The following is a 27,209-nucleotide window of genomic DNA, read 5'->3' on the forward strand; positions in this document are numbered from 1 at the left end:
CCACACCACCAGGGACATTAAGATCTGGGACATACATAGGTATCCCACACAGGACTTCATAGGGGGTACGTCCTCCCAAAGACCTTGTGGGCAGATAATTTAGTGCTCTCTGAACTCCATATAGGTGGTGTAGCTAACTACGACCTGAACCTAATACTCTAGCTGTTAAGGATTGCTTTAAGTCCCAGTTCTTCTGCTCCACAACTGAATTTCCCTTGGGAAGATAGGGAGATAAGAATTGCACTTCAACACCCATCATTGCCATGGTGTCCCTGAATACCCTAGAGGCAAAAGCTGGGCCCTGGTCCGAATGGAATGCTGCAACTGCATATGTCACGATAAAAACTTCCAAATCTTTAATAACAGTTTGAGCGTCAGCCAATCATTGTGGCCACACCCACAGAAATCTGGAGCACGAATCAACAGCAACAAAAATATATTTGTATTCACCATCTGGTTGTAAGGGACTGCAAAGGTCCGGGTATACACATTGTAATGGTTTATTACAAACAAAGAGGAGTGTCTGCAGTGGCGTTAATTTATTGGTGAATGTCACAACGGAGGACATACTGCTTGGTCTGTGTGTACAGACCAGGCCATCAATAGTGTTTTTGCAATAGGGCGATGGTAGCCACCATACCAGCATGGGCAGAAGCAACCCCTTCATATGCTGCTTTGATAAGATCTATTATTTGGTCTTTGGTGGGGATCACACAATCACCCAACCCTGGTATTGTTGAAAATGCAATCTTTTGAGCGCTTAAGTGGGAGAATTATTTTGCGGGCTATACTTTTGGTAAGGGATTATCATTGAACAGAAGCTTTCACAGCAGACAATGCTTCATCATTCAGCCTCATATGAGAACGAGTTACCAAAGCAACAGAAGCTGTAGTTGCTGCAGATTTGGCAGCATCGTCAAAGTGTTTCCTACAATGTGTATTCCAAAACCCTGATGACCCAATGTATGTATTGCGTGAGACCGTGGGCAGCTTATCTTTGAGGTCTGCCACCTTCCTCCACAGGAATTTGTGTTTTATGGTAATTCCTTTGGAATCTCTGAACCCATTTAGGCAGCAGTAGTGTAAATATTCATTGAAGGACTGGACACAATAGTCTGGATCATACACAAGGTAGAAAGTTCAGGATCAGTTGCTCCAGTCCCAAAATTAGAGACTTAAGCCCTGCAAGTTGTGCTGTGCAGTCCCCTAAGGTCTGAGTGTAGGTTTGTTGAAGGAGGAATTTACCATCCCTCATTACCTCACAAAGAGCTGAGCAAGCCACAGAGTATTGGTTTCTGGCACCTACAGCTGGTTGAGTAGAACCATTGGTGTAAATGATGATTAGATGTTGTTCAAGAGGCAACATTTTGGTGGACATGGGGTGTGTAGGTTCACACTGAATTAATTCTTGGCTCTGGAGTTTTGGATCAAAAACATAATCAACATCAGTGACAGTCAGGGAGGTAGCCCATTGAATCTAACAAGGATGTAGTGCTCTAGCTTTTGGGATGCGTCCTTTGGTGACAGCCTCAAGGGCTGGTATTGGGTTAATGACAATAATGTGTTACCCTGGTCTTTCCTTTATGACAGCCATCTGGACAGCAGCCAGGATTATTTCAGTGGGTGTAAAACACTGCTCAACATTGGAGTACAAGTGTGATTTATATGCCATGGGTACAGTGTATTCTCCACTGAATATGACATAAGTGAACCCAATGGCACCAGGAATGACCTGGATTACCAAATCTGTTTTTACTTTCAGGTGTGTGCAGTGTTTTGCTTTAAGCATATCTATCTGTAATGCTAAGAGAATTTGTGTGTGTTTGGGAAGTCTGGATGAATTAAATCACAGAGTGGTTTTATGCTTTGTGCATATTCTGGAATGTAGGTTCTGCCAAAATTGAAAAAACTCAGCAATGACTGTAGTTTCTTGATGGTCTTTGGTGGTTGCAATTGCGCACATTTCTCTAAGAATTGTGGTGCCGGGCTCTTTCCCTCAGTTTGTATCCTATGAGTAGGACTCTTAAAGCCATTTTTGTTTTCTTGAAACTGAATTTGTAGCTCTGTGCAGGGAATCTCAAAACAATGCAATCCACCCTGGCTAAATGTGTATTGAGATTTTTGTCTATCAGAAAGATGTCATTGCGTAAGACACTGCCTCTGGATCAATATCATGCAATATTAATGTTAAACCGGTGAAGCAATCCAGGACTGTTCTTATAGCCTTGAGGGAGTCTACAAAATCTTCTTTGAGACTGAAAAGGCACTTAAATCCCAGTTTTCAGGTGCTAGCAGGAAAAATACCACTGGAAATATCCAAGGTTGTTTTGTATTTTTTGTGCACAATGTTGTTAATAAGTGCTGTTCTGTGCAAATTTTGTATTGCAAATGTGAGTGTGTGACTGTTTAGGTGTCTGGAATCTAAGACTATTCTGTAGGAATGGTCCAGCATAACCATGAGAAACAAAGGGTTATTCATTGGAGATATGCAGGGTGGTTACTCCCTGGTGCTCAAGTTGTGAGAGATATTCCCTCACTGGTGCTTTAGCCTCATGCTTAATGGGATATTGAGGCTGGATTTGTGGAGAGGACCTTATTGGTATAACATGGTAAGGGGAATCCCTATCCCATCCCATATGGCTGCAGTACAGCACTGGTGCTAGTGCCAAAGCCTAATCTGCGACAGAAGCTTCTTTTACTGTGTCTGGAACAAGGACAGAAATAAGGCAAAATGATATCTTCCCCTTGTGGGAGAGAGTGGACAAGTTCAGGTGGCCAATCTTTGTCTGAGAATAGCATGTCGTAACGTAGTGTTAACCTTCCCCAGAAGATCACTTTAGCGGTGCGCTCAATGTCCCGCTCAATTCGAATTTTTTGTTTGTAAACCCTATCTGATGGGGAGACATTCTAATCCACGGTTTCAACTTCAAGGAAGTCGATAGTTGGTGTCACATACAGAAGTTCTAGAAGATTCCCATGAAACCATTGTGACTTCTGCTGTGCTGTATAGAAGAGTCACTGCCCACATCCTGTTCTTCAGTAACGTTCTCAATATTTGTGGCATGCTTACCAGAAATTGTGGCAGCCTTTTTCTCTTTGAATTGTTTTTTTTTTTTTTTTAAGTTTCTCTTCCTTTTAACTGAAATCTCCAATGAGCATTGAGACTCCTTTCTCAGTTTCATGTACTCATTTCAGTGATCTGACCACCCTTCTCTCCCAATGCGTTTGTCGGGTGAGTCCTGATAGTTACCAGATGGGCGAGTATCAGTATTTTGATATATGTCAGGATTTTTTAAAGAGTATCTATTTCTGAGGTTGTAATGTTTTTCTGAGGTCTCTGAACGCAAAGATTCTCCTCTTTGCTTTTGCTTATCTTTCTTATTTTAATGTTTATCCCAGCGTTTTTTAGAACCCTCTTGCTTGTTTGCTGTTATCCTTACTGGATTTACCTTGTAATTGGTGGTTTACTTAGTCTGGCTCCCAGACTATCCCGACCTATACTAGTATAAGTCTCCGCAATAATCTTAGGCAGCTCAAGTTCCTGTTTCTGTTGAGGAACGTCCCTGAGCCGCAGGCGTACTGCCAATGCTACTGCTTCCCCTTTAAAATTACTTAGTATAATTGAGGATACTATGGCAAAATTGCCCAATAATTGCATCCCCAAGTCCAGGGCAGGGACTACCCTGTATTCGCCTTGAATTTATTTTAACGGTTCCAGGAAGATTTGTAAGTGTTAGTATACCATGTCTGGTAGTATAAATTGCAGCAAATACTGCACCCCAAGTGGCAGTTATCTACTAAGAGAACCATCCCAAAGGGCAAGAACACTGTGAGAATTTGTGTTTATCTTGAGGTCCTGTACGGGGAAACACTGTTTCCAGCTCATTCATTTTTTGTGCTAACTAAAACGTAATTTCTTCATGTTTGGTGGGTACCTTACCCATTACTGAGTGTACAGGCTCAGGATTTATCTCGGTTGTAGCCAAATGTGGTGTTGCTGGAGCAGCCCTCACTGGGGCAGTGTTTAAAGTCCACATTACAAACTGAATTAAGTGTCTTTATATATCTACTAAATTATTATATATGTGGCATAAATCCGCTACTGGCAAACTTGCTACTTTACGATGTGGTGTATACATGGGTAGTTTTGGCCATGTAGGTCTTTCATTACTTAAGGGACCTAATTGGACGTTTTGTATAAAGTTTGGTAGGGTGCCTTCAAACCAATTTTGGTGTTCTTGATAAGAACGTGGTATTAATAAACAAGCATAGGCTCTGTGTTGTGCTCTGTGTTTCCTATTGTGTAATTATGGACAAAGTGTGGGTTTCCATCTGCTGATGGAAAAGTGACTCAGGACTAGAAAGTTTCTGTTCTGTAAGCACCATGTGCCTTTACCATGAACGTAACATCCCCACACTCATAAGTGAGTCCATGAGCTAATAAATGTTGTGTGAGAGGTTGTCTTATGTTTACTGGAATTGCTACCTGTTGAGGATCTGCCATATTTTAAAATGTTAAGTTCAGAGATGGACACACCAATTTGGGGAATCCTTTTAAGGTTCAAGCTTAAACAACCTACGGCCTAAGATAGGTACTACCTATTTAGCTGAGGAGGGTATTTCCCTAATACCATGGATGTCTCTGTATAAGGTAATTATGGTCTCTTTAGAATGTGAGAGATAGAGGTACTCAGGAGATCTCTTAAATTAGTGCATGCCCAATGTTGGTGGCACCATGTGGTAGGACTCTTACAGTGGGGGTAGAGCAACAGCACCACTCAGTGTGGGTGACTGAGTCAGTCCCACGCAAACTGGAAGCTGTCGACCTGACCTCATCGGCTAACTAGCAGCACCTCACCCAAAACTAGAAGGTAAAGATGATTTGTGGCAGCCTAAAAACATGACACTCTGACTCCTCAGGGAAGCTGTGGTGAAACATATCCTTATCCCTTTCTCTCAGTTGCACAAAATCTCACACATGCAAAGGCAGACAAAGAAATGCAGGAAAAATGTCAATGCATTTATTGAAACAACTGCATTCTATGATAAAAGCTATGATCTGCAATTATTAGGAAGATGAAACATAATACAGTGATGATTGCGAGCATTAGAGTGTAACATATAGTCACAACATCCTGACATAATCATGAGTCTAAGAATTTCTACCTACACCCTAATTTGTAACATGAGAGCACAGCAGCGTTAGCTCTTCTGCCTGTCTCGGTCTTATGGAAGGAACCCTGACCCCATACCTGAGAGAAGGCAAGAGTCTGCCTGTTGTTTTGCTGACAGTCCTTCCAGTTGGCTGGAAAGACAAGACCAAGAGCAGCAAAGCGTCAAGGAATTGGCACACAACATAAGATGGCTGGCTGGAATGACCCCTCTACCCTTCTTCGGCCCATGTGGTGTTTATATACCAAGGCTGGCTGTGTTCTGAGTACAGGCCTGATGTGATAATATGTATATGTGTAGAAGGTTGACTCCATAAGTCTTGGATTGGCAATACCTTGTCAGCAATAGTGTATAAATATGACAGTCTTGGGCTTGCCACAGAGTGAAAAAAGTGCAAGGGACAGATAAATGTGGTACACAAACAAGCATGTTTTCTAAGAAGTTATTTTGAAAAAATGGGGCAACCCAGTACCCTGGGACCTGGGTAAGTGAATAATTTAACAGAAAAATGTTTTGGTCCCTCCGGGGGAAGGATATGATTAACCTCCACGACAGTGGTTGTACCATAAAGTACTTTCTGTACCAATTAAGTTTGTGAGTAATATATCACTTTTATTAGAAACTTACATTCCACATTTCAAAGTAAAGTAATCGAGGTGCTCCTGTATAATGGCGCAGTGTGAGTGAATTATGTGTTAGTATAAGTGTTGCAGTGCTATTTACGTGAAAACTAAAACCAAACTGTGGTTAACAACATGAGGTCTCAAATAAGCACCTATGACCATACTTACTGTGAGCCTGCTGAATTTTTCAAAAGCCAATCTACATTTTCTAATACAATGTCAACGTTTCAACCCCAATCAAAGAAATTAATTCAGGCTGGTCATCATCAGGACAGAATATTGAAATAGGAAGTACCCCTATTTGATTGTACTCAGACACATCCTAGTTGTGTTAACAATAAAACTATACCAATTCACCTTCCATTTCATGTAGCCTTGGTGTGTTGTTAATAATAACACTTTTTTTAGTTTGCCATCTAATGGCTTCAGGAAGGTCTTAGATCGTTCCATGAAAATGAGGCAATTGTTTAAAGTCATCTTTAAAACATGTTGGCATGGTCCTATGTTAAAGTTAAGGATCTGCAGCTCTGTTTTAATCAGGTTATAGAACGAAACCTTTCTTAGAAAAAATGTTTTCTAAGAGGGCATCTGGTGAAATATAAAACTGTGAGCTGCGCTAAAATGTAATGAAACAAATAAAAGTGAGTAAAATGTGTTTGCTTCTTAAAGGCACAGACTATGGGCCTAAGACCGAAAACATTGGTGCCCAATCTAGGCACTAAAAGGAACCCACAACACCACCATGAGTTCAAATTCAAAATGATATCAAACCTATATCGAACATCATCTCTTTTCAACTATTTATTGATACAGTAATCACTTCAAACCTTTCAGGTAACCCTTCCCCTCAGCTCCAAATTACTATCAATATCAATATTGCAAAGATACAAATGTGTGCACTGTTCCAAAAAGTAAGAAAAGCCAAGTAGGGTACATCTTGATATCTATGAATAGCTCATTTTATAAGACCAGATTTAAATTGTTACCTTCACACTAATACGTCATTGTAATTTTATAAAGGTTAAGATAATAATTGTATATGGACTTGTTCTTGTTCAACATTTTCTCTCCATCTAATGCGATCAGCTTCTCTAAGTATCCACCCAAAATTGCTAATGTGCTATGCTCTAGTGTGGCAATAGAGTAGTAGGGTAGTGCTTTCCAGATGTGTTGCTAAGAAAGAAGAAGAGTGCTAGATAATACAGCTACATATGCAGTTATGAGGTTACAGGCATCCTGATAAAACAAAAAGCAATTTACTAGTCAGTCCATCGCACTACATGTGGGTGCTGGAACCTGACTGAAGTCTTTCACCAAATGTATTCCCTAAGGTCAACTTCAGCCCTTAAGGCAAATCTTTATGCTCATGTACTCAACTTCAAACTTCAAAGGCCTTGGGGAGAAAAAAGAAAAGCAACGAAAGAGAAAGAAAGAAAGAAACATAGGGACACAATGCATAAGCTGTGATGAGAACAGCTGGTCTTCAAACTCTCTACTTTCATCCAGCAGTAAGGTAAACAAAACACCAAACGTAGCCTAAAATAAGATATTAGAGATACATTCAGACAAACATATAGAAGCTTGAAGAAACACAGAGAAAAAGAAAGGGCATTGAAAAGTCTCAAATGAAGCACTGGTAGGCCATATGTATAAACTCAAAAAAGCTCCAAAATGTCACCTGAAACCAGAACGACTGCCAGGCTTCTAAAGTATAAAATGATATACCACACGCAGTGAATTAAAGTAACCTAAAACACATATGTTAAAATGTCTTTTAAGTAAGAGAAAAGGTCTATGGCTGTGTCCATTACATGTATACTGGTTAAACACACTTGTGGAAAGAGTTCAATTGTGAGGTAAATTAAAATTGGAACATGAAAAATATATATATTTTTTCACAAGTAACTGCCCAAATGGGAGAGTTCTGGTGGAGGAGTCAAACCCTTATTATAAGAACAGATGGGAGAGCAAGGGTGGGAGGGTACAGTGTTTTGTGGGTATGAACTTTACAATGCTGTTCTTCATTTCAAATGTGAAATTGATAAACAAGGCACTCTGGAGTAGGAATTCATGTGATATAGTAGAAGCTACTATGCTGGAAAATCAATGACAAAACTAGGATTGTAGCAAAAAGGCAGAGGCTGCTGATCCCTCTTCTGTTTTCCATTGTGTTTGTATCAAAATGCCCATCAGTTCAATAGCCTAGAAGATGTTGTTTTATGGTGTTTGCCCACTGCTTGCTGGCCTTTCCCCCACTTCCTCTTGACTATTTAAAACTCATAAGAGTTGTTTACAAAGAAGAAACTTATAGACTGTGATATAGCTTCAAGAAGACAACAGTATTGTCTCTACGACAACAAAAGCAAAGTTCCCTTGAGGGAAATTAAAGCATTCTTAGAGAATCACTCCAAGTAATGTTAGAGACAATTACAACAGCTCCTCACAAACAGTAAGAGAGAGAGAGAGCATATGGGGTAGACCTAGTTGAGGGTCAATCCAAGATGTAGGGTTTGATAAGTCTATGATAGAACAACAATTTCAGACATGAGTTGAAGTAGACATGCATAGATTCTAGGAAATTTACAAATGAAGCAGGATGTCTCAAACTCCAACATTTTCAAATCTCAGTCATTTTTTATCTCCTAGGTTACTTACCATCTTCTCAAAGTTGATTAGGTTCTCCACCAGTGTCCTGTTGCCCTCATGGAGAAATGTAACATCTAGAAAAAAATGTAAATGAGATCCTTTGTTTAAAAATATGTTAACAGTGCTCACCATCCACCAATGCAGCACAGAGGCAAACGTCAGTCAATGGGGCACTCATTTGCCTCAAAGTGTTGCGTAGATCAACCACTAAATGAACTGGTGTACTCTGAAACCTGGAAGTAGCAAATTAAAAAAAATGTCAGAAGAGTAGAATACAACTTGACTATGATGTAAACTAAAAATACTATGGATGTCAAAGATGTGATTTGAGAGACATCTGGGGCCCTATTACACTTAAGACACACTTATCCTGTTTGGGCTTCAGTGCACTTTAGATAGGTATGCCATGCACAAACAGGGAATGTGTGCCCGATTACAGTGAATGTGTGGCCCCCAGAGCAGCCCCAAACTCAAGCTGCTCTTGGGGCATATCATTCAAATGAAATCTAGAGGGGCTGCTTCAAAGCGGCTCTGTGTTTCACGTTGCAGGAAGCAACACGCCTACACTTTAAAGAGGGATTATAGATCCCTTTGCAGGCGGGTGCATTGAGTGACTGCACTCACCAGCCAGGTAATGTCTAAGGGGTCCATAGGATCCTCTTTCCACCCTCCAGAGGGCTGCCATCAGGAGACGCATTGACAGTGTGCCACCTTTTTCTTGGCTCACTTTAAGTATGCCTCCTGACAGCTTTTTTGCCTTTGTGCCCCCTTCGAGTATATGGCGCTGGCGCTTAGGTAAAGACATTCACTCATTTACATGGGCCCATGACCCCAAGCAAATTGATAGTGCTGGTGCTACATGTGCGCACAAGAATCTGCAGCCCCTTCTGTAATACCAAAGTGCTACGGGCGCACAAAGTGGAAGCAGATGCCAATTACTCCCCCAGGGCACTTTCTGTAATACGGCCCCAGGTACACCAAAATGTGGTATGTTGCTAGGTAATAAAGCACTGAAGTAATATCTATACCATTAAGTGTGGTATTTACAAAGTACTAACCTAACGCCCCCACCCTCCCCCACAGGTCTCATATATGCATCTTAGAATGGGGTACATTGTAATGCTACATATTTTCCCCAGTACCGACCTAAACACTTATGAAGTACCTTTTTTCCCTCATACATTCTGCCAGATTTATTTGGCATAATGTGTGAAGGTGTTATGATCTGGATGTGGGTACAAAATCCTAATTACCATAGTGCAAAGAATGACGGTCTGTGATACTTTGGAACACAATGTGGAGTAAAACTAGTAAATTAAATCAGTTACAGTGTATGAAAATGCAATTTAAAGACATGTAATCAGACGTCAGCAATTAGCAAACATTCAATTTGTTTTTCTACTCTCAGAAAAGATTTTTCTTCTCTTTCACTTGTTAAATTGTTTTGAAATAACTTATTATATATATTTGGAATATGATGATATGTTTTCCTATAATTTCAAGAAATCTGGCGACTATTGGTCCTTTAGTGAGGCATTTTCTCCACCTTAATGCTTTTATTGTACGGATGTGTGCTAATGACGTAACGCGAAATAAACTCCCCTCCCCCCCCCACGTAGACTGTGAGGAGAGCCCATGAGCCTCCCCTAAACTATTTGGCCTAGGGTGCAATGGGCCCTTCTAAAGGTTTTGGGCCTCCTGAAGGGTTGATGGGCTCATTTCGCCACAGGGGCTGCAGGGGCCTCTGTTACACCCCTGATGTGTGCTCACCTCTGCAGCAGTTTTTTTTTATATTTTTACTTTTTATTATTACTTGTTTTTATGACTTATTGGTTGTCGTCGCCACCCTCTCCTGCCGCCTCGCTCGTCCTCCTTGCATGTTCTGGGGCACAAGAACAGGCTCCCCAGGAATCCTGGTGCTACTTACATGCTAAACAGAGCACGTAAGCAGCGTCAGGATTGGTCTGAGCGGCAGTGACTGCCACACAGGCACAACCCTGGGGCCTGTGCAGTTTCTCCAGCCTGGCTGTTCAAAAAATGTGCATGTGTGTTTGGACAGGCATCTTAGTGCACTACCTCATCCCGCCCCCCCCCCCCCTTTCCGAGGCCCAGTCCTGCCCCTCCCTTCACATGCCTGCTGAGCCAGCAGCAAAAAAACAAAACAATATTCAAATATTGTTTTATTTTTCTGCTGCTGGCTCTTAGCCAGTGGGACGACGCTCCTCTGCATTGCTGAGGAGCTACCACTGATTAATGGTACATTGGGAGCTGGCCAGCCAGTTAGAATGCTCTCTTTTTGTTGTATAGCTATTTTTATTGTTAAAGGCCAATAAAGCAGCATTCTTTGATGACAATTCTCAGCCATCCATGCGGTGTAGGCCCTAGCAGAACTGTGGGAGCTGGAGGCACCTCTTACCTTGAAATGGATGAATGAATGAATAAAAAGAGCAGCTACAACTCAAAGGAGCATTATGGCGCTATACTAGAAAACTGCTACAGATCCAGAAAGGTATGCATGTGTCCCTAAGTTAGCTAATGTCACAAAGAGTCTGAGGCTGAAAATAACCATGTTTTTAATTCATGTCTAAAATTTGCTTCAAAATCTTTAAAACACATGCTATAACGAAGAAGATTCCATGCTTTAGACTCCAGAACTGTAAAGGACTTTCCTCCATGAGATTTTAGTTGGAAAGAAGGAGGTCTCAGAAAGTTCTCTTAGGATGATCTTAGGCTGGGGTAGATAGTGGCAGAACCGATCACTAAGGTATTTGGGTCCTTTTTTGTTAGATGCTCTATAGACAAGCAAACGTAGTTTAAACAGAATCCTTTTATTGATTGGAAGCCAGTGCAAAGTATGGAGAGCACCAGAAGTGGGACTGGGAAATTGTAGAACCAGTATAACTGCTGCATTCTGTCCCATCTGCAGTTTATGGATGATATATTTGGTACTGCCAGAATAGAAACTGTTACAATAATCCAATCTTGAGGTGATAAGGACAAATGCAACTGTTTTCCTGGCTAAGAAATAGAGACATTTTCTCAAAGTTTTTATGAGGTTAAACCACATCCCAGCAAAAGCCAAGGCTTGTGGCACAAAAGAAAGATCGATGTCGAATTTGACCACCTAGATTGTTTGCAATGCTTACAGTGGAAGGAGGATGAGCCACTTGGCCACTATTGTGAGGGAGAAAACAATTACCTTCCCAAACAATAATATTTTGGTTTGTTTTTCAGAATTGCATTTCAGATGATTGTCTTGCACACACTGAAAAATATCAGCTAGGCAGTTTTGCAGGTTAATTTCTGTTTTTGATGAATTCTTATCCAGAGACAGGATCAACTGAGTGTCCTCTCAATATGACAGTTTCACTTCAATAAAAAGTAATTAGAGATATGGGTAGAGCCGTATAAAAGTTAAACAGGGATGGTTGCATGCAAGATTCCTGGAGGACAAGGATTGAGTGGAGATCCTGACTTGCATAAGAGAATCTTAGAGGACTGAATTCAAGAGATCTCATGAGAATGGGTTAGCCTCTCTTTTAGGGGGGTAGTACTAACCTTTCTAGATGGAGCATTTGCTAGGTCAGTGCTTGAAGTTAGATTGAAGCCTTGTTGAATGGCGGAGGTCTTATCCTTGAAAAAATCTGAGATATGCTTGCACAAAGTCTGGGAAGGAGGAATAGCTCAAGCTAATGCTTCTGGAGGTAGTAATGTTTTTGCAACATAAAAATTGATTTTGAGTCAAACCTTGCCTCTTCAATTTTTTGGGTGTAGTAACTTTTTTTTGCTTCTTTTGTCAATCTATGATATCTTTTTTGAGCAGCCCTGAACAGATCAAGATCATCCTGCCTGTAAGCTAGGAGCTATTTCGTTCTAATGATTTACAGTGGTGCCTAGACTCAGTCAGTGCAGGGGAGAACCACGGCACTGAGACTTTTGAGTGGCCATTTTTAGTTAATTCTGAAGCAGAAATCGAGATCCATTTATTAAATGACTTGAGATCCTCAATAAGTTTTCCAGTCAGAATTGGGGCAGCGTTGGTGAAGCTAAGGATTAAGTTGGGACTATATCTCATGGCTCCCCACTTATGAATTTTCTGATTCCTCACTTTCTGATGTTTTTGTGTATTGTCAGCTAATTTAATTAAGATTAAGCTGTGATCTGTCCATAATTGAGGGATAAGGATTTCAACTAAGAGCTCAAGATGGTTTCAAATAAATGTTGTCCAAGGTGTGACCCAGCCTATGGCTGGGAGCCAGAGCCCTTTGGGTGAGTCCTAATGTTTTATGGGTATCAATCAGGTTATTAGCTTCAGGATACATAGAGTCATCAACATGGAAATTAAAATCACTCAGAGCGTGGCAAATCACACTAATGGAGATACAAGTGGATTGCCTAGCGTGGAGAGGAAAGCTGATCCAGGAAGAGGGGGGCGGTAAAGCAGGACAAGACGCCACTGAGTATTAAGCAGACAAATCATAAAAGTACTTAGATTGCATGTTATCAAATCTGAGTTGGTTGAATGAGAGATATGCCAGGCTATTATCAAACAATTATGCTAAATGGGAGGACAATGGGTACATTCAACTTGTTGGTGAAATCTCAGCTGAGGAGGCGAAGAAAACATGGTTTCCATATTATCATCGAAAATGTCATTGCATAAATAGTATTTCAAAAGATGTTGGGCCATAAAAATATAATCAATGTCTGAAGCACAACCATGACCAAAGTAAGTTGGTAATTCGGTATTTTAGCTTGGGTGGTACTCGTGCAAATTGATTAAATCTTAAGCTAATTTAAAATTGGGAAACATATTTTCCTTTTGATCCGAGTATATCGAGGCTACAGCAGAAATGTTATTGCCAACCATACAAATGTCAAATGTACTGACACATACTTTGGCATTGAAATCACCACAAATTAACATGTTGGACTGTTGGTTTGAGGTTTTGTTACAAAATATCCGATCATCAATAAAGTTAAACAACATTTAAAATTAAGTTTATTGGGATTCACAAAATCATTATTATGAAATTTAATTAAATAAAAATGAAAATCGTGTTTTAGGCATACACAGAGAAATCCTGAACCTCTCCACAATTGGTGTCCATAGGAATAACCTTAACATTTAGAGAAAGTTTAAACCAAGTTGTAAGAACTTCCTTACCAAGACCTGAGCTTAAAGGAATGGACAGCCCCACCCCCCCTGCCAGCAGCAGAACCTGCAAACCTTTTACAATGAACGATTTTCCTAGCATAAGGGGGCAGGGCCTTGTGGGGTGACCTGGATGAGGGGAGTGCAATGTGCACTCCCCTTAGTGCGCAGGTGTTTGGCCGGCTGTCTCGGGCCGGCCAAACACACATGCGCAGTTTGCTCTCTCCAGCTCAGCACTGTGTTGCCGGGCTGGAGAGAGCAGCCACAGGCTCCCAGTCTGCCTGAGAGAACCCTTGCTGGGTGCTGCACCCAATCCTAATGCTGCTCTGAGCAGCGTCAGGATTGGTTGCAGGGCAGGCTGGGAGCCTGTGCCATCCTACAGTGACAAGGGAAAGAGGAGTGGCATTGCTTGGGGATAATCCCCCAGATTTTTGCCTTCTTTAGCTGAACCTGTTTTTGCTGGCTACAGTACTCTGTGCACTTTAATGTGCTAACCAGTAGTAAAATGCTAGTGTTCTCCTCTCTAAACATGCTGGAAATTGGCACACACTTAATTGGAACCTTTAAGCCCCTAGCCACATGTACCCAGGGTTTCTAGTGGGCCGTAGCACTCATTGTACCACCTACTAAAGTAGCACTGTAAAATATGTCTCCAGGCCTGCCACTGCTGCATGTTCATGCAGTTTAAAGCTGCCATTCTGACCTGGTAAAACAAACTGCTTGCCAGGCCTAAACCTTCCTTTCTAATACTGATCAGTCACATGTAAGGTAGGCCCTAAATGCACAGAGGGCAGGGTGCATGGTATTTTGAAAAGCAGGGCATCTATATTTAATTTTGTACATGTTCTGGCAGAGAAAACCCTTCATAGTCGTTATTTGCTGTGGCAAGGCTGGCTCCTCCATAGGAAAACAGTGAGTTGCTTTATAATAACTTATGGTGCTTAGTTTTAGTTTGGGAGCAGCTTGAAAAGTGAACCTGTCTTAAAAACTGAAGTTAGACTGGACCTACTTGCCCAGAACCCCGGACCCCAGAATTGACTTCAAGGGTCAATGGGCTGACCTCCTGTATTAGCAAGAGGAACACAGCAAGTTTCCAGAGGCCTCTCTCCCTGCAACTGCCCAGCTGTCCATTTCCAACTGGACTTGACCTGGACCGTGCTGTGACTTTGTTGGAGTTATCTCTACTCCAAAGTGGTGCCCCACAGTCCTGAACCCTTGACTAGTGTTATAGTGTACTCTTCTTGTCCCCAAACCTGCAAGAAGTGGGACTTAGAAAAGGTTAGCATTCTTCCCACCTGGAGAACTGACAGAGACCAGCATCGCCTTTCAAGCTGCAGCCATCAACACTGGCCTCTACTTGCTAGTATGACCTGCTGAAGGAGATTTGTTTTCTAGGAACGTTTCTAAGTCTGAACATAGAGAACTTTTACTCCAATAAAGTTTCTATAGCCGAAGTGGAGTGAACCTGGTCTCTCTATTCAACTGGAGTGAACCTGGTCTCTCTATTGAACCGACGATCCATTACATTCAGCCTTAACTTTTGACTTTGACCCAGTCTAGTGCGGCCAGATAACTGCGAATGGTACTTTGTGCCTTTTGGTGCTATTTTTATTCCAAACTTTAAAAATTCGGATCTTTGGTTCTTCTTAATGGATTTTGGTTGTTGTGGTGACATTTTATTCATTAAAATAGTTTCTATTTTTTCTACATTGAGTGGGATGCCAGAGTGAATGCACATGCAATTCCTATCCCAGAAAATGTCTGGTGATTGATACATTTCTCAGTTGTTTTCTAGTAACACTGGGGTTGCTCTAGTGCTTCAAGGTAGACGAAGAGATGCTTGTTCTGTATGGCGCTCCCTCAGTAGATGCAATTGTGGGTATTACAAAGAATGTTAGGACCTCTGGAGTTATGGGACCAGATGAGGTCCCTATTGCAGTTATTAAAAGGTGGCTGCAGCGTAGGATCCTTTATTGGCCCACTGTTTAAACACTGTTATTGTCCTGATAAAATCCCTAAATCTTGGAAGGCAAGTTTCATGCGGTGAGCACTGTTAGATGTGACTGGCAAACTGTTTGTCAGAAACGTACTCCAGAACAAGCCGGTTTTAGGAAAAATCATAGCACACGCGACATCATAGCTGTCCTTCAAGCAATTGTTAAAAAATATTCATCTTTTCGGGGTATGTCTGTATATTCAGTATTTATTGATTTCTTCACAGCTCCTGATAGAGTTGATAGTCAAACGCTGTGGAGAAAGCTCTTTTCATTGGGTGTCCTGCACCACCTTTTGGCACTTGCCATGGAATTGCATTTGGATACCTGATGCCAGATACTGATGGGTGGGACGCAGGGAGTATCTCATCAGGTTAAAACACAAAACGGTTTTAAGCAGGGCTGTTTGCTGGCCCCTCTGCTGTTCTCCCTATATATCCATGACCTACCAGGTACCCTAAGTCAGGTGAAGGGTGTTCCCCCTAAAATTGATGTGCTGTCTATTAGCTTTTTGTTGTATGCCAGCGATGTGGCCATGATGGATTTCACCCCAATTGGTTCACGGCATTGTCTCACTGCATTGATGAAGTAAGCAGAAGCCCACTCCCTTGAAAAAAATATCTCTAAAAGTAAAATCTTGATTTTTCGGATGAATGGTATAAGAATAAACTGGAGATTTAATTGGTATCTAGGCATGGACAAACTAGAGAAAGTGTTTTTTTTTAAATCTATTTGGCAAGGTCTTTTCTAAGAGTTGGTGGGATGATGATCATATGAAACTTTGTTTGAGCAGAGCTCTTTCCCAAGCAAACGCTCTGAAAAGACTCTGTAAACTTTGGGGGATATGCCATTTTGGGCATGTCCTATCAGGCTACAGGGTTTAAATCTCCCACTCATTATGTTACACTTGTGAAGTATTTGATAGGAATTCTTGGCACACTCTTGAGAGGACTGAGGGTCAAATCTTCCAACAGATTTGTAATCTGAATACTCTTACAGACCCTCATGCTCTTTGTTTGGAGTGTGGTTTATTGTCGTCTTATTCCTTTTCTCTGGCTGCTGTCTTGAGGTGGGGAAACTTGCTCCTGTATGGAGAGGAGGGAACACTGCAGGCAGCCTTGAGGGTTGAAATTCTGTCCCTCCAAACAGAAAGGAGTGTCTTTTATCAGGTCTTTTGCATGGGCTAAAGATACCTTTGGGCTCAACCTGAATGTTGATTCTTTTATGCTAGGGTCTGCTGTAAACAGCTATAAAAAACACCCTGTTTAAGATGTCCGAGTAGAGACATTTCCTTATTGTCAGTTAAATCAATGCAATCAAGTGGTTCTAGAGAGCAATTTGGGGACTAATCCTCATCCTTATTTAACCTGGACTCTGCCAAATGGGGTTAGAAGATTGATCCTTTTACTGAGAATGGATTTTCTACCTCCTCTCTTCATTAGTGGTACCTGGGACAAACTCTCAAAAAAGGCAATGATGCGTGAGCTCTTCCAGTTACATATTCAAAATCTTAACCATATAGTATTTGTCCTGCATTACAGAACGCATGGCGCTCTTTATAACGCCCCTGTTTCTCAAATGTAACATATGTTCTGCTTTGGAGGCTCACAAATCTGTAATGTTTCCACCCAATAAAATGTTTTGTAATAAGATCTGTCATTTTTTAGATAAATTTTAAATATGTACTAGAGATTCTAGTTGACTTTCTGGTAGATCTGCGCTATCGCTCCCCTGTCCTGTCATTTCTGGTATTTGGTATAAAGCCCCGAAAAAGAAGATAATGCGCACGTTTTTTAAATTTTATATTCTAGATCATAATTATGTAATCTTTGTTTGTCCTGCACTTACAGAATGCACATAATCACTTTTTAATGCTTTGGATTCCAAATATAACATATGTTCTGTTTTGGATACTCTCAAATCTGTAATGTATTGTTTCCTTCCAATTATATGTATTGTAGTAATGACCAATCATTTTCTTACATTTTTTAACATGTAGTAGTCATTTTGTACTCAGCATGATGTCGCTTTTTAAGCTTCGAAAATGAATGTATTGAATGAAGTTGGTTGGCTGAGTTCATGCATTATTTGTAAATTTTATATTGCACTACACACGCTGTCAATTTTCGAAGGCCACATTTGGATGATTTTTACATATGTTGTATTTGCATATTCTACATTGCATTATGCATAGGCACTTTTTTTTAAAAGTTTGTTAATGGATGAACTTAATGAAGTTGTTTGGTTCATTTATGAGGTATTGTTTTGGCCTAAAGGAACTATGGGGGTCAATCTGACCCCCGCCGGCGGCGGAAGCCGCCGGCCTGGCAGGAACCGTCAGAAGACCGTACCGCAGTCAAAAGACCGCGGCGGTCATTCTGACTTTCCCACTGGGCTGGCGGGCGACCGCCAAAAGGCCGCCCGCCCGCCCAGCGGGAAAGCACCAGCAACGAGGAAGCCGGCTCCGAATGGAGCCGGCGGAGTTGCTGGTGTGCGACGGGTGCAGTTGCACCCGTCGCGATTTTCAGTGTTTGCCAAGCAGACACTGAAAATCTCAAAGGGGCCCAGGGGCCCCACGACACCCGTTCCCGCCATCCTGTTTCTGGCGGTGAAAACCACCAGAAACAGGATGGCGGGAAGGGGGTCGGAATCCCCATGGCGGCGCTGCTTGCAGCGCCGCCGTGGAGGATTCCCTGGGGCAGCGGGAAACCAGCGGGAAACCGGCGGGAAACCGCCGGTTTCCCTTTTCTGACCGCAGCCTTACCGCCGCGGTCAGAATTGCCCCAGAAGCACCGCCAGCCTGTTGGCGGTGCTTCCGCGGCACTCTGCCCTGGCGGTTTTCAACCGCCAGGGTCAGAATGACCGCCTATATCTTATACTGTTTTTAACATGTATTATAGGTATTATTGTTTTATCACCATTACTGGTTATGTGGACCTCCTTATCATAAGAAAAAACTTATTGAAATTGAGTTAAATTAGTTTGGCATTTTTCTTGTGTTGGGTTTTCACTTTATTACTGTTAGAGTGCTATATGCTGCCTCTAAGGTAAGCCTTCCTGCTTTGTGCCAAGCTATGATAAGGTATGCACAGGATTATTTAGTGACTAATGGTTTACCCTAGCAAGGATTGTGATTATTATTTGAGCTGGCATCTTACCCCTCTCAACTAATACTCCAACTTCTTTAGAAATGTATCTAAGTTCTGACTACAATGGAAAATGTCTCTCATTCTGGACCTATATGGCAAATGTTTTTTGTTTCAGGCTACAAGAATTGTTCTCTCTTGCACAAAATGCTGAAAATGGGATTCATCTAGGGGTCAAGACAAAAACTTCCAACTCCTTTAACACCTTTTGATTCTCAAGTATAAAAACGTGAACTATTTAGCAAATTGTTTTCAACATAAAGCATCACTGCCTTTCTTGCACAGCAGTTTATAATCTGTGAAAATAGCTTGTGTGCCCATCCAACATTCTGCTTGAACGAGTAGAGTGCATTCATCCATGATAATACATTTGTTAGCTTTTTATGTTGTACTGGCATGATTCCTTCACCTTAAGTACAACCACTTCGGATCTCTATATGTATCTGTTGACTGGTAAATCAACTGTATATTGTGTACATGAATAATCAGAAGAGTAAGGGCTGACGTGGAATCAACAGCAATAAAGTTAACTTTCTGTTCAAAGTTCTTTGGATAGTTTCTGCTTTCCAGGTTCCAATTTGATTTGGGCCCCAAGGGCAAGAGAAATAGGCTGAGATAAACTACTTTCCTGTATGTTAATTATCTGTTTTTTATTATAAAGTTACTTCAATTGTTGGTGATTCCTCCTTGGAGTAGTCTACATGTTTTCACCTCTTTGTGGATCTGGGTGATTCAGAAGGCCTTCTTCAGGATTGTGTAGTCCATTATCACTTCAGATAGTCAATGTAATACAGCATGAGGAATTGGACTGCAATCTTAACTGTGTTCAAACTGAAACTGTTGGCAGTTGTAAGATTAGTTTGTATTTTGTTTAAATAGTGCCTTGTATGAGAAATGTAACCTATTCTTGCAATCTACTGGATGACAGCTTGAATTGTTTATGTTCTGTCATGGGAGCAAATATTTTTAATAAAAAAACATAAGGGATTTGTGTGTGGTGAAGCTACACCATTGGTGTCTGGTCTACAGTTCAGCCTTCTATTAGTCAAAGTGAGGAAAAAATGTGTAACTTCACATAGACCCCCTTTTAGAAGAAAACATTTAAAAGATCAATATCTCCATTAATTTAATGAACTAGATGACGTTTATAAATGAGGTGAAAAGTAAACAAAAATACTTTTTTTGTGGGCAGCAAAGCACATCTTTTAGTCCATCATTAAAATGTTTTAGCGGGAAAAATCTCATGCAAAAACACTTCCTCTGTAGGTGATGCTGAGGTTGGGCTACGACTACAAATTAACAAAGTAGTAAAGTTATGAGCAAGACAAACACCATATATTTATATGGAACTTCATACCACATTTAACTTTTCTCTGCACATAACACTGTTACCCATCTTATAGGTACTCGATCTATCAGCTCCAAATATACCACTGGAATTTGTTTAATCTAACTATATTGAAGTTAATTATGAGATACATACCTTATTTCTGTTACCCAAGATCTCATGGTTATGTTCACCTAAACAAACAACCATTCTTCATAATGTCCCTAAAAATCCAATGACCACTTTACATGATCAGCCGCAATCCTTTGATGAATTATCATTCAAAGTGGACCTTTACTCTATATGTTGCAGAAGCTATATTATTTAATAAACTTTAATCATTAAAACACTAGATTGAAGTCTTAGGAACATTTAAAAAGTGTGTGTTACGACTCTGTAATTAGACCAAATGTGTAGATCAGGAAACAATTAATAAAAGGTTGATCAATTAAATTAAATTTTATCACAAATAAGCCTATGTCTATTGGACATCATTGTCATTTCTGTTCCAGTGGGATTTAATGTTCTTTCTCACCTCTTTGGGAACCTGTCAATAAAATGATAATTTAACTGAGAAAAATATTATTTGTCTTTACAACTAGTGAAATTTGCTCCCGTTGCCAATGCTGTGGGCTGGTGGTCTGTGCAAATCAAAACAATAAATTAAAATTCAAAATTTAGCATTCTTTTCTTACCTTCACATACCATTACGGGCACTTTCATAAACACACCCTTGATTTATATATGATTGAACAAAATGGATGCCTTATGCATAAATTTAATTTTTAAAAGGCTACTGCAGCTCTTTCCCTTAACCAGAGTCATCTCAAGAGATCTGGTCTTGAACATACCACCTATTGGCCTCCTAGTGAACTCTATTGCTAATGTGTTGTTTGTAACTGTAATAGTTATTTACAGATCTCCAGCAGTATGGAAAAGACATTGACTTTGTTCTATGTGACATGCTACCCAAGCTCCCTCTGTCTAGTGAACATGACACATGTGGTGCATTTTCCATCTCAAATCACTATTTAATTAAAACTGGGCAGTCTAATATGGGCCTAAGGGTCTGGAGAGATGTTACATCTTCAAAATAACACTGGCTTTGTGACTGAATCTCGTTTACATTATAAGAACATTTATGTCAGGTTGTTATCCTTGAAATCTGGCAGTGATTCACCCCTCCAGAGCTGCAATTTAAACACCTGCTTTCAGGTTTTTCACATGTAACCATATAACATACCTTTCAGGAAGAGAGGGATGAAAGGAATGATGGGCGGGCTGAGCTTTGCAATGGCCAGTCTGTAAGATCTATGATTCCACGATGGATCCTGTGGTATAAAACATTGTGAAGAGATAAACAGTCTTACAATAGTGCAAAAATGTAGATCACATAAAAACGAGTACTCATTTAATAATTCTTCTGGGGGAGTGCTATGTTCAAATGCAATAAGCCTTACATAACATCTGATCAAGGAAATTAAATTACCACAAATAAACCTTTTTAGGTTTCACCTGCACAGCGTTTGCGCTGTGCATGGGAAATCTATTGTGTTATACCTTAAAGGGGGCTTACATCCCACCCTTGCTTTTCATTGGTTCATGTGCTTGCCACTTACTTTTTCCCCTGTTTACATGGGCTGTAGCATATTCCCTGCCTTTACCAATGCTTGTTTCTCTTGTGTTGGCTCTTATCAGTGTCCTGATGCCAAAATACTGTTTCCTTCCACTTCATGGGACTTTTTTTAAGCTGTTGTCTGCATACCACTTGCGCTCTCCTTTTTTAATGTTCCGTACTCTGCACTTGCGCTGTGCTTATTTTTACCCTGCACAGCGCTGTGCTTGTTTACTGAATCTGCCTGCGGCGGCACGCATTTCAAGATTGCCTTCAGCATGCACACTTGAAACGCGTGCAGCCACAGGAAGATTAGGTAAAAGAGCACAGCCCTGTGCTTGTTTATCTAATCTCTCCATGGCTTATTAAATACTTTTCTTTCTGCCAATGGCTGACGGGCAAATCCAAAATATAATACGATAGCGTGCTTTTAATTCAAAGAAACTTGGGCATCTGTGACATATATTGTACCACCCATTCCAAAGCAAACAGCATACAAACCAAAAGTGACAGCCAAACCACAACTCAACACTGATCTCATCGGGTGTATCAATTCTGAGATACTTAGGGAACACTACAACATACTTTTCCAAAGCAAACCTAAAAATTGTCACACTTTTCATCTATGCAAAGAAAGAGAACGATACATGAAACAAATACTCTAACTCTCAGAAACTCATGCTTGAAAAAGTTACAGGTAACTAGCCACAAAACTATGAATAATAACTGTGCTAGCTCCTCACTGACCACCATGCCCAATAATCGTCTCTAAAAATGATGCACACACCTAAACAATAATTCACTCCTTTAACCCAAAAGAAGTATTTCATCTTACACCTTGAAATGCCTTTACTCATTCAACTGACTGGATGTCACCAAATCCAGATAACAAGTAATCCAACTTGAAAGATGAATTGCTCTTGTGATGCTTGTTCCCCAAGCACTTTTTTTAGGTTTTGCCTGCACAGCGCATAGGTGAAACCTAATGCATTAACCAATGCTTGTTCTATTTGTTGTCATTACCTCTCTTCCAGAAAGTGAGGGAGGCTTGGAGGTATCTCGCACAACACACAGCAATATATTAATCCAGAGGTCTCACTCAACAGCAAAAGCTACATTCTGCTTGAAAGGACCGCGAAGATATATTACTCCACAAGCAGAAGACTTCGAGGAAATGTATTTTTTCGCCTGCTAGATCACCTAGAGCCATATTAAAGATAAGGTGCACTGCACTGGGATGTGTCATGGCGCTCCTTTAAGTCCTGCAGACGCAGACATGCTCAGTGCATCCTGTCACAATGAATGAGGTGTTCCTTGTGCAGGCAGGAAGCACTAACAGTGACCCACCCATATATGGCCCGCAATCAGTCAACATCCTGATGGTCTCTTTGTGTCTGCTTCCAGGTTTTATAATATGGTGCGGGTGCAAGCGCAAACGATTCCGTCATTTACACTGGGACACACCCTTGAAATGCACCAGTGCATATGTCATGCTGGCGGATTTTGTATTACAGAAGGTGCAAACACGTGTCTGCAGCCCCAGCTATTATACCAATATAGCCTTAGAGCCCGCAGTAGCCGGCTCTACCGGCCATTAAAGGCCCTCTCCAGCATTTGGCTAGGGCCTTTAACACTGGAGCGGGCCTTTAATGGCCAGTATAGCCTGCTACGGCAGGATCTAAGGCAATTATAACATTCTGCCACTAGAGGGCAGAATGTTCTCATAAATAACACAAAGTCCTCACGGAGCCTGAGGGGATTAAAATCCCCCTGGGCTCCGTGAGGCCTTTGATCAAACTGTTGCTATGAACAAAGAGAACATTGGAATGTTGACGCTCCAGGCTTTTACCAGATTTGTCTGTAATGGAGCTCCCAACATTCCAATGTTCTAATATATGTTTAGGCACTTTGATAATATGGCTCCATGTCTCCACAAAAGACATGAAAGGCCTTTTCATAAAAAACATTCCATACGTCATTTAGGAGACCTTAAAACAAAAGCCCAATTATTAAAACGGTAGTCAATTGGCTGACATTCTTCTGCAAACCATGTGTTATCTGACGTTGAAATTGTTCCAAATTAGACTTTTCCCACCATAGAAGTTTGCCATAACTAGAGAATGCCCTATAGAATGCAAACACATTTTTGTACATGGGAGGGAACAAGTGCTGAGAACTATACTTTAAGTAGACTGAAAAAATGGGTTCAAGTATAATGTGAATGTTAAACAGAAAAAAACAGCATCATCACTTCATAGTATTGATACGTGTGCATAGCAAACATTCCCTGAATTAGGAATGTTTGTAAGTATTCACCGTGGTGGCTATGGCCTTCCAGAACGAAAATATTTTTTCGTGACATATCCGCATTTGCATTATCCGCATCTCCAGAGACTGACTTAACACTTTTACTGTACAACCATCTAACTTCTCTTTAAGTTTTCCCTCGTTATTATTAGTCACTCCTAACACACTACTCCAAAAAGCTGGGCCAATTATAAAAGTAAAGGATCTACATTAATATTACTTATTTGTTGTTTTTGGATTGTAATCACCATTCACCGATTTTGGATATAGATTTTCTTTTTTCTGAGATCTACATGTATCTAAAAATATAAATTCTAGCGTGAAGTATGTGCAGGAGAAAAAGGGAGGAAGGAGATGAGTCCTAACGGCTTTAGCTGCCAGTTAAAAACTTTGCCTCGACTGAACATCCTGTAATTCTGTGCAGTTCACTGAACGCCTTTGTGCCTAAAATGTGTAACTGAATCCTTATGCACTTGTGCAATGTTCGCCCAATATAAAACAGCAAAAAACACAGAAAGTATACTTCGAACTACAGGATGCCTGTACTTAAACTGAAGGACTGATATTATGGATCTGACGAAGTTTTATACAGTAAAACAGCACGCTTTTAGTTCAAGGGGGTAAAAGATCTGTGCAATATTTGCAGGATAACCACTTAGTACAAAAATGATACTATACTGAGAGTTGTATGTACATTTCTATTTTGGTTTTATTATGGAAATAAGGCTTTAAGTGGGCCCTGGGGACACCCCTATTGTCTAATGAATGTGTACACATTACATTTTCTAATCAGCTACACCGGATAAGATATTCAGTATGAAAATAAATATGTAGATTACAACCCCAGCTAACCCCCTGGGTAGATTGGCACAAGCAGTCAGGATTATCTCAAAGGCAATGTGTAAGGCATTTCTACCAACATACTTGAAAATACCACAAAAGTGACATAACACCAGTTTAGAAAAATAGCTAATATTTATCTAAATCAAGCAAGACCAAAATGACAAAAATCCAACATACACAAGCAAAGTTAGGAATGTTTAAAGTAACAAGAGTCTTAATCCATAGAAATCAATGGAAGCATTGTTTCACTCATTGTTTTTAAACTAACAATCTAAAAAACAACTTAACTTTTAAATTGTGAGCTCAGAGACCATAAACTCCATATTTCTATCTGCTCCCAAAGGGAATCTGCACTTTAAAGTTATTCAAAGGCAGCCCCTATGTTAACCTATGAGGGAGATAGGCTTTGCAACAGTGAAGACTGAATTTAGCCGTATTTCAATGTTAGGACATGTAAAACACATCACTACATTTCCTACCATTAACACACACTGCACCATGCCCATGGGGCTACCAACGGCCTACATTAGGGGTGCTTTGCATGTAGGAAAAGGGAAGGTTTAGGCCTGGCAAATGGGTACACTTGCCAGTTCAAATTGGCAGTTTAAGACTGCACACACAGACACTGCAGTGGCACGTCTGAGCTATGTTTACAGGGCTACTCATCTGGGTGGCACAGCCAGTGCTGCAGGCCCACTAGCAGCATTTAATTTACAGGCCCTAGGCACCTCCAGTGATTTACTTACTAGTAAATCAAATATGGCAATCATGGAATGCCAATTACACATATAATTTACACAGGGAACACTTACGCTTTAGGCCCTAGGCACCTCAAGTGATTTACTTACAAGTAAATCAAATATGGCAATCATGGAAAGCCAATTACACACATAATTTACACAGGGAACACTTACAGTTGAGCACGGGTCAGCAGTGGTAAAGTGTCCAGAGCAAACAAAACAGCAAAAACAGAGTCCAGCACACAGAAACAACCTGGGAAGCAGAGGCAAAAATTTAGGGGAGACCACGCCAAGGATGCCATGTCTAACAGTACTTATGCCAAGTTGTGCCTTTGAAGTGAGAGAGACTTCAAAGAGAGGCCTTTGAAGAGTACAAGGTCCCTGCTTTTCCTTCTCTGGCTCCAGACACCCTGCAGGGGGTTATGCGGCCCTCTGTGAGGGCTTAGAACCCAGCATATTCAATTGAGTCAGCTCCTTCCTCCCATCTTGCTTAGGGTGACTTATCAAGATGTTAATGGCTGTTAAAAGTTGGGTCTCTAGTTGGCAGAGGTATACACCCTTGACCAGTGATCCAGGGACCACAATCCTAGTCAGGGTAAGTCACAACACAATCCAAATTATCCTGTGCCCAACCCCCTGGTAGCTTGGCACTAAGCAGTCAGGCTTAATTTAGAAGGCAACGTTTAAAGCATTTGTGCAATAACTCATATAGTAACACAGTGAAAACACCACAAAAATACACCACACAGGTTTACAAAAATAGATATTATTTATCTAAAAAAAATAAGGTCAAAATGACAAAGAACCAATAAGCACAAGATGAAATATCACTTTTAAAAGGTTTAAAAGAGTCTCAATCCTTATAAATCAATAGTTGTTTCTTAATGGGATGCGTCAAAAATAATGATGCACCGGGACCGCAGAGGAGGAGATGCGTGGAAAAATAAGGTGCTGCATCAGATTTTCCGGCACGGCACAGATGATGCATTGTTTCTTTCCACGCTGCAAGGGGTTGCATCATTTTTCAGGCACAAAGTCTTGGTTCCTCATTGCAATGCAGGGATATTTTAATGCCCAGGGACGATGTGTTAAAAATCCTTTATGTGCTGGTAGAAAGAGCAGGCCTTGTGTTGATATGGTAGGCGATGCGTAAACTTTTCTGTTGCAAGGCAGGCGCTGTGTTGAATTTTCCATCTGGAGGTCGGTGCTTCATCGTTCCGGACTGTGGTGCGGTGATTTCCCAGCCGCTATGCAGGCTTTGCATCGATTTCTGCAGGCATTGCGTCAATTTTCGACACACAAGGATTTTCTTGAAGAGGTGAAGTTTTTGTTGGACCTGCGACTTCAGAAACAGGAGGCAAGCTCAGTCCAAGCCCTTGGAGAGCGCTTAAGGAGGAAGGCAGAGTCCTTTCAGCAGCGTCAAAGCTGGGCAACAAGCAGGGCAGCAGTCCTTCTCAGCAAAGCGGACCAGATGAGTCCTTTGGGCAGCCAGGCAGTTCCTCTGACAGAGTGCAGGTGTAGGTCCAGAAGTGTCTGATCTGGTGGGGTCAAAGGCGTAGTTTATAAACCCAAAAATGCAGTTGAAGTGCGGGAAACTTCAAAGAGTGGTTTTGAAGTACACAGGTTCTCCTTTCAACTCAC

General features: G+C 41.0%; 1 protein-coding gene across 1 annotated transcript in view; it reads right to left on the reverse strand.

Annotated features, from left to right (window-relative positions):
* Window positions 1–27,209, reverse strand: part of RAPGEF3 (Rap guanine nucleotide exchange factor 3) — a 1,225,478-nt gene that overhangs the window by 152,901 nt on the left and 1,045,368 nt on the right. The window contains exons 24-25 of the mRNA XM_069231039.1: window positions 21,307–21,394; window positions 8,451–8,515 (exon numbers count right to left, since the gene is read on the reverse strand). Of these exons, the coding sequence (XP_069087140.1) occupies window positions 8,451–8,515; window positions 21,307–21,394 (153 nt within the window). The remainder of the gene's footprint in view (window positions 1–8,450; window positions 8,516–21,306; window positions 21,395–27,209) is intronic.

Source organism: Pleurodeles waltl, chromosome 4_2, assembly GCF_031143425.1.
Source record: "Pleurodeles waltl isolate 20211129_DDA chromosome 4_2, aPleWal1.hap1.20221129, whole genome shotgun sequence".
Classification (NCBI taxonomy): Eukaryota; Metazoa; Chordata; class Amphibia; order Caudata; family Salamandridae; genus Pleurodeles; species Pleurodeles waltl.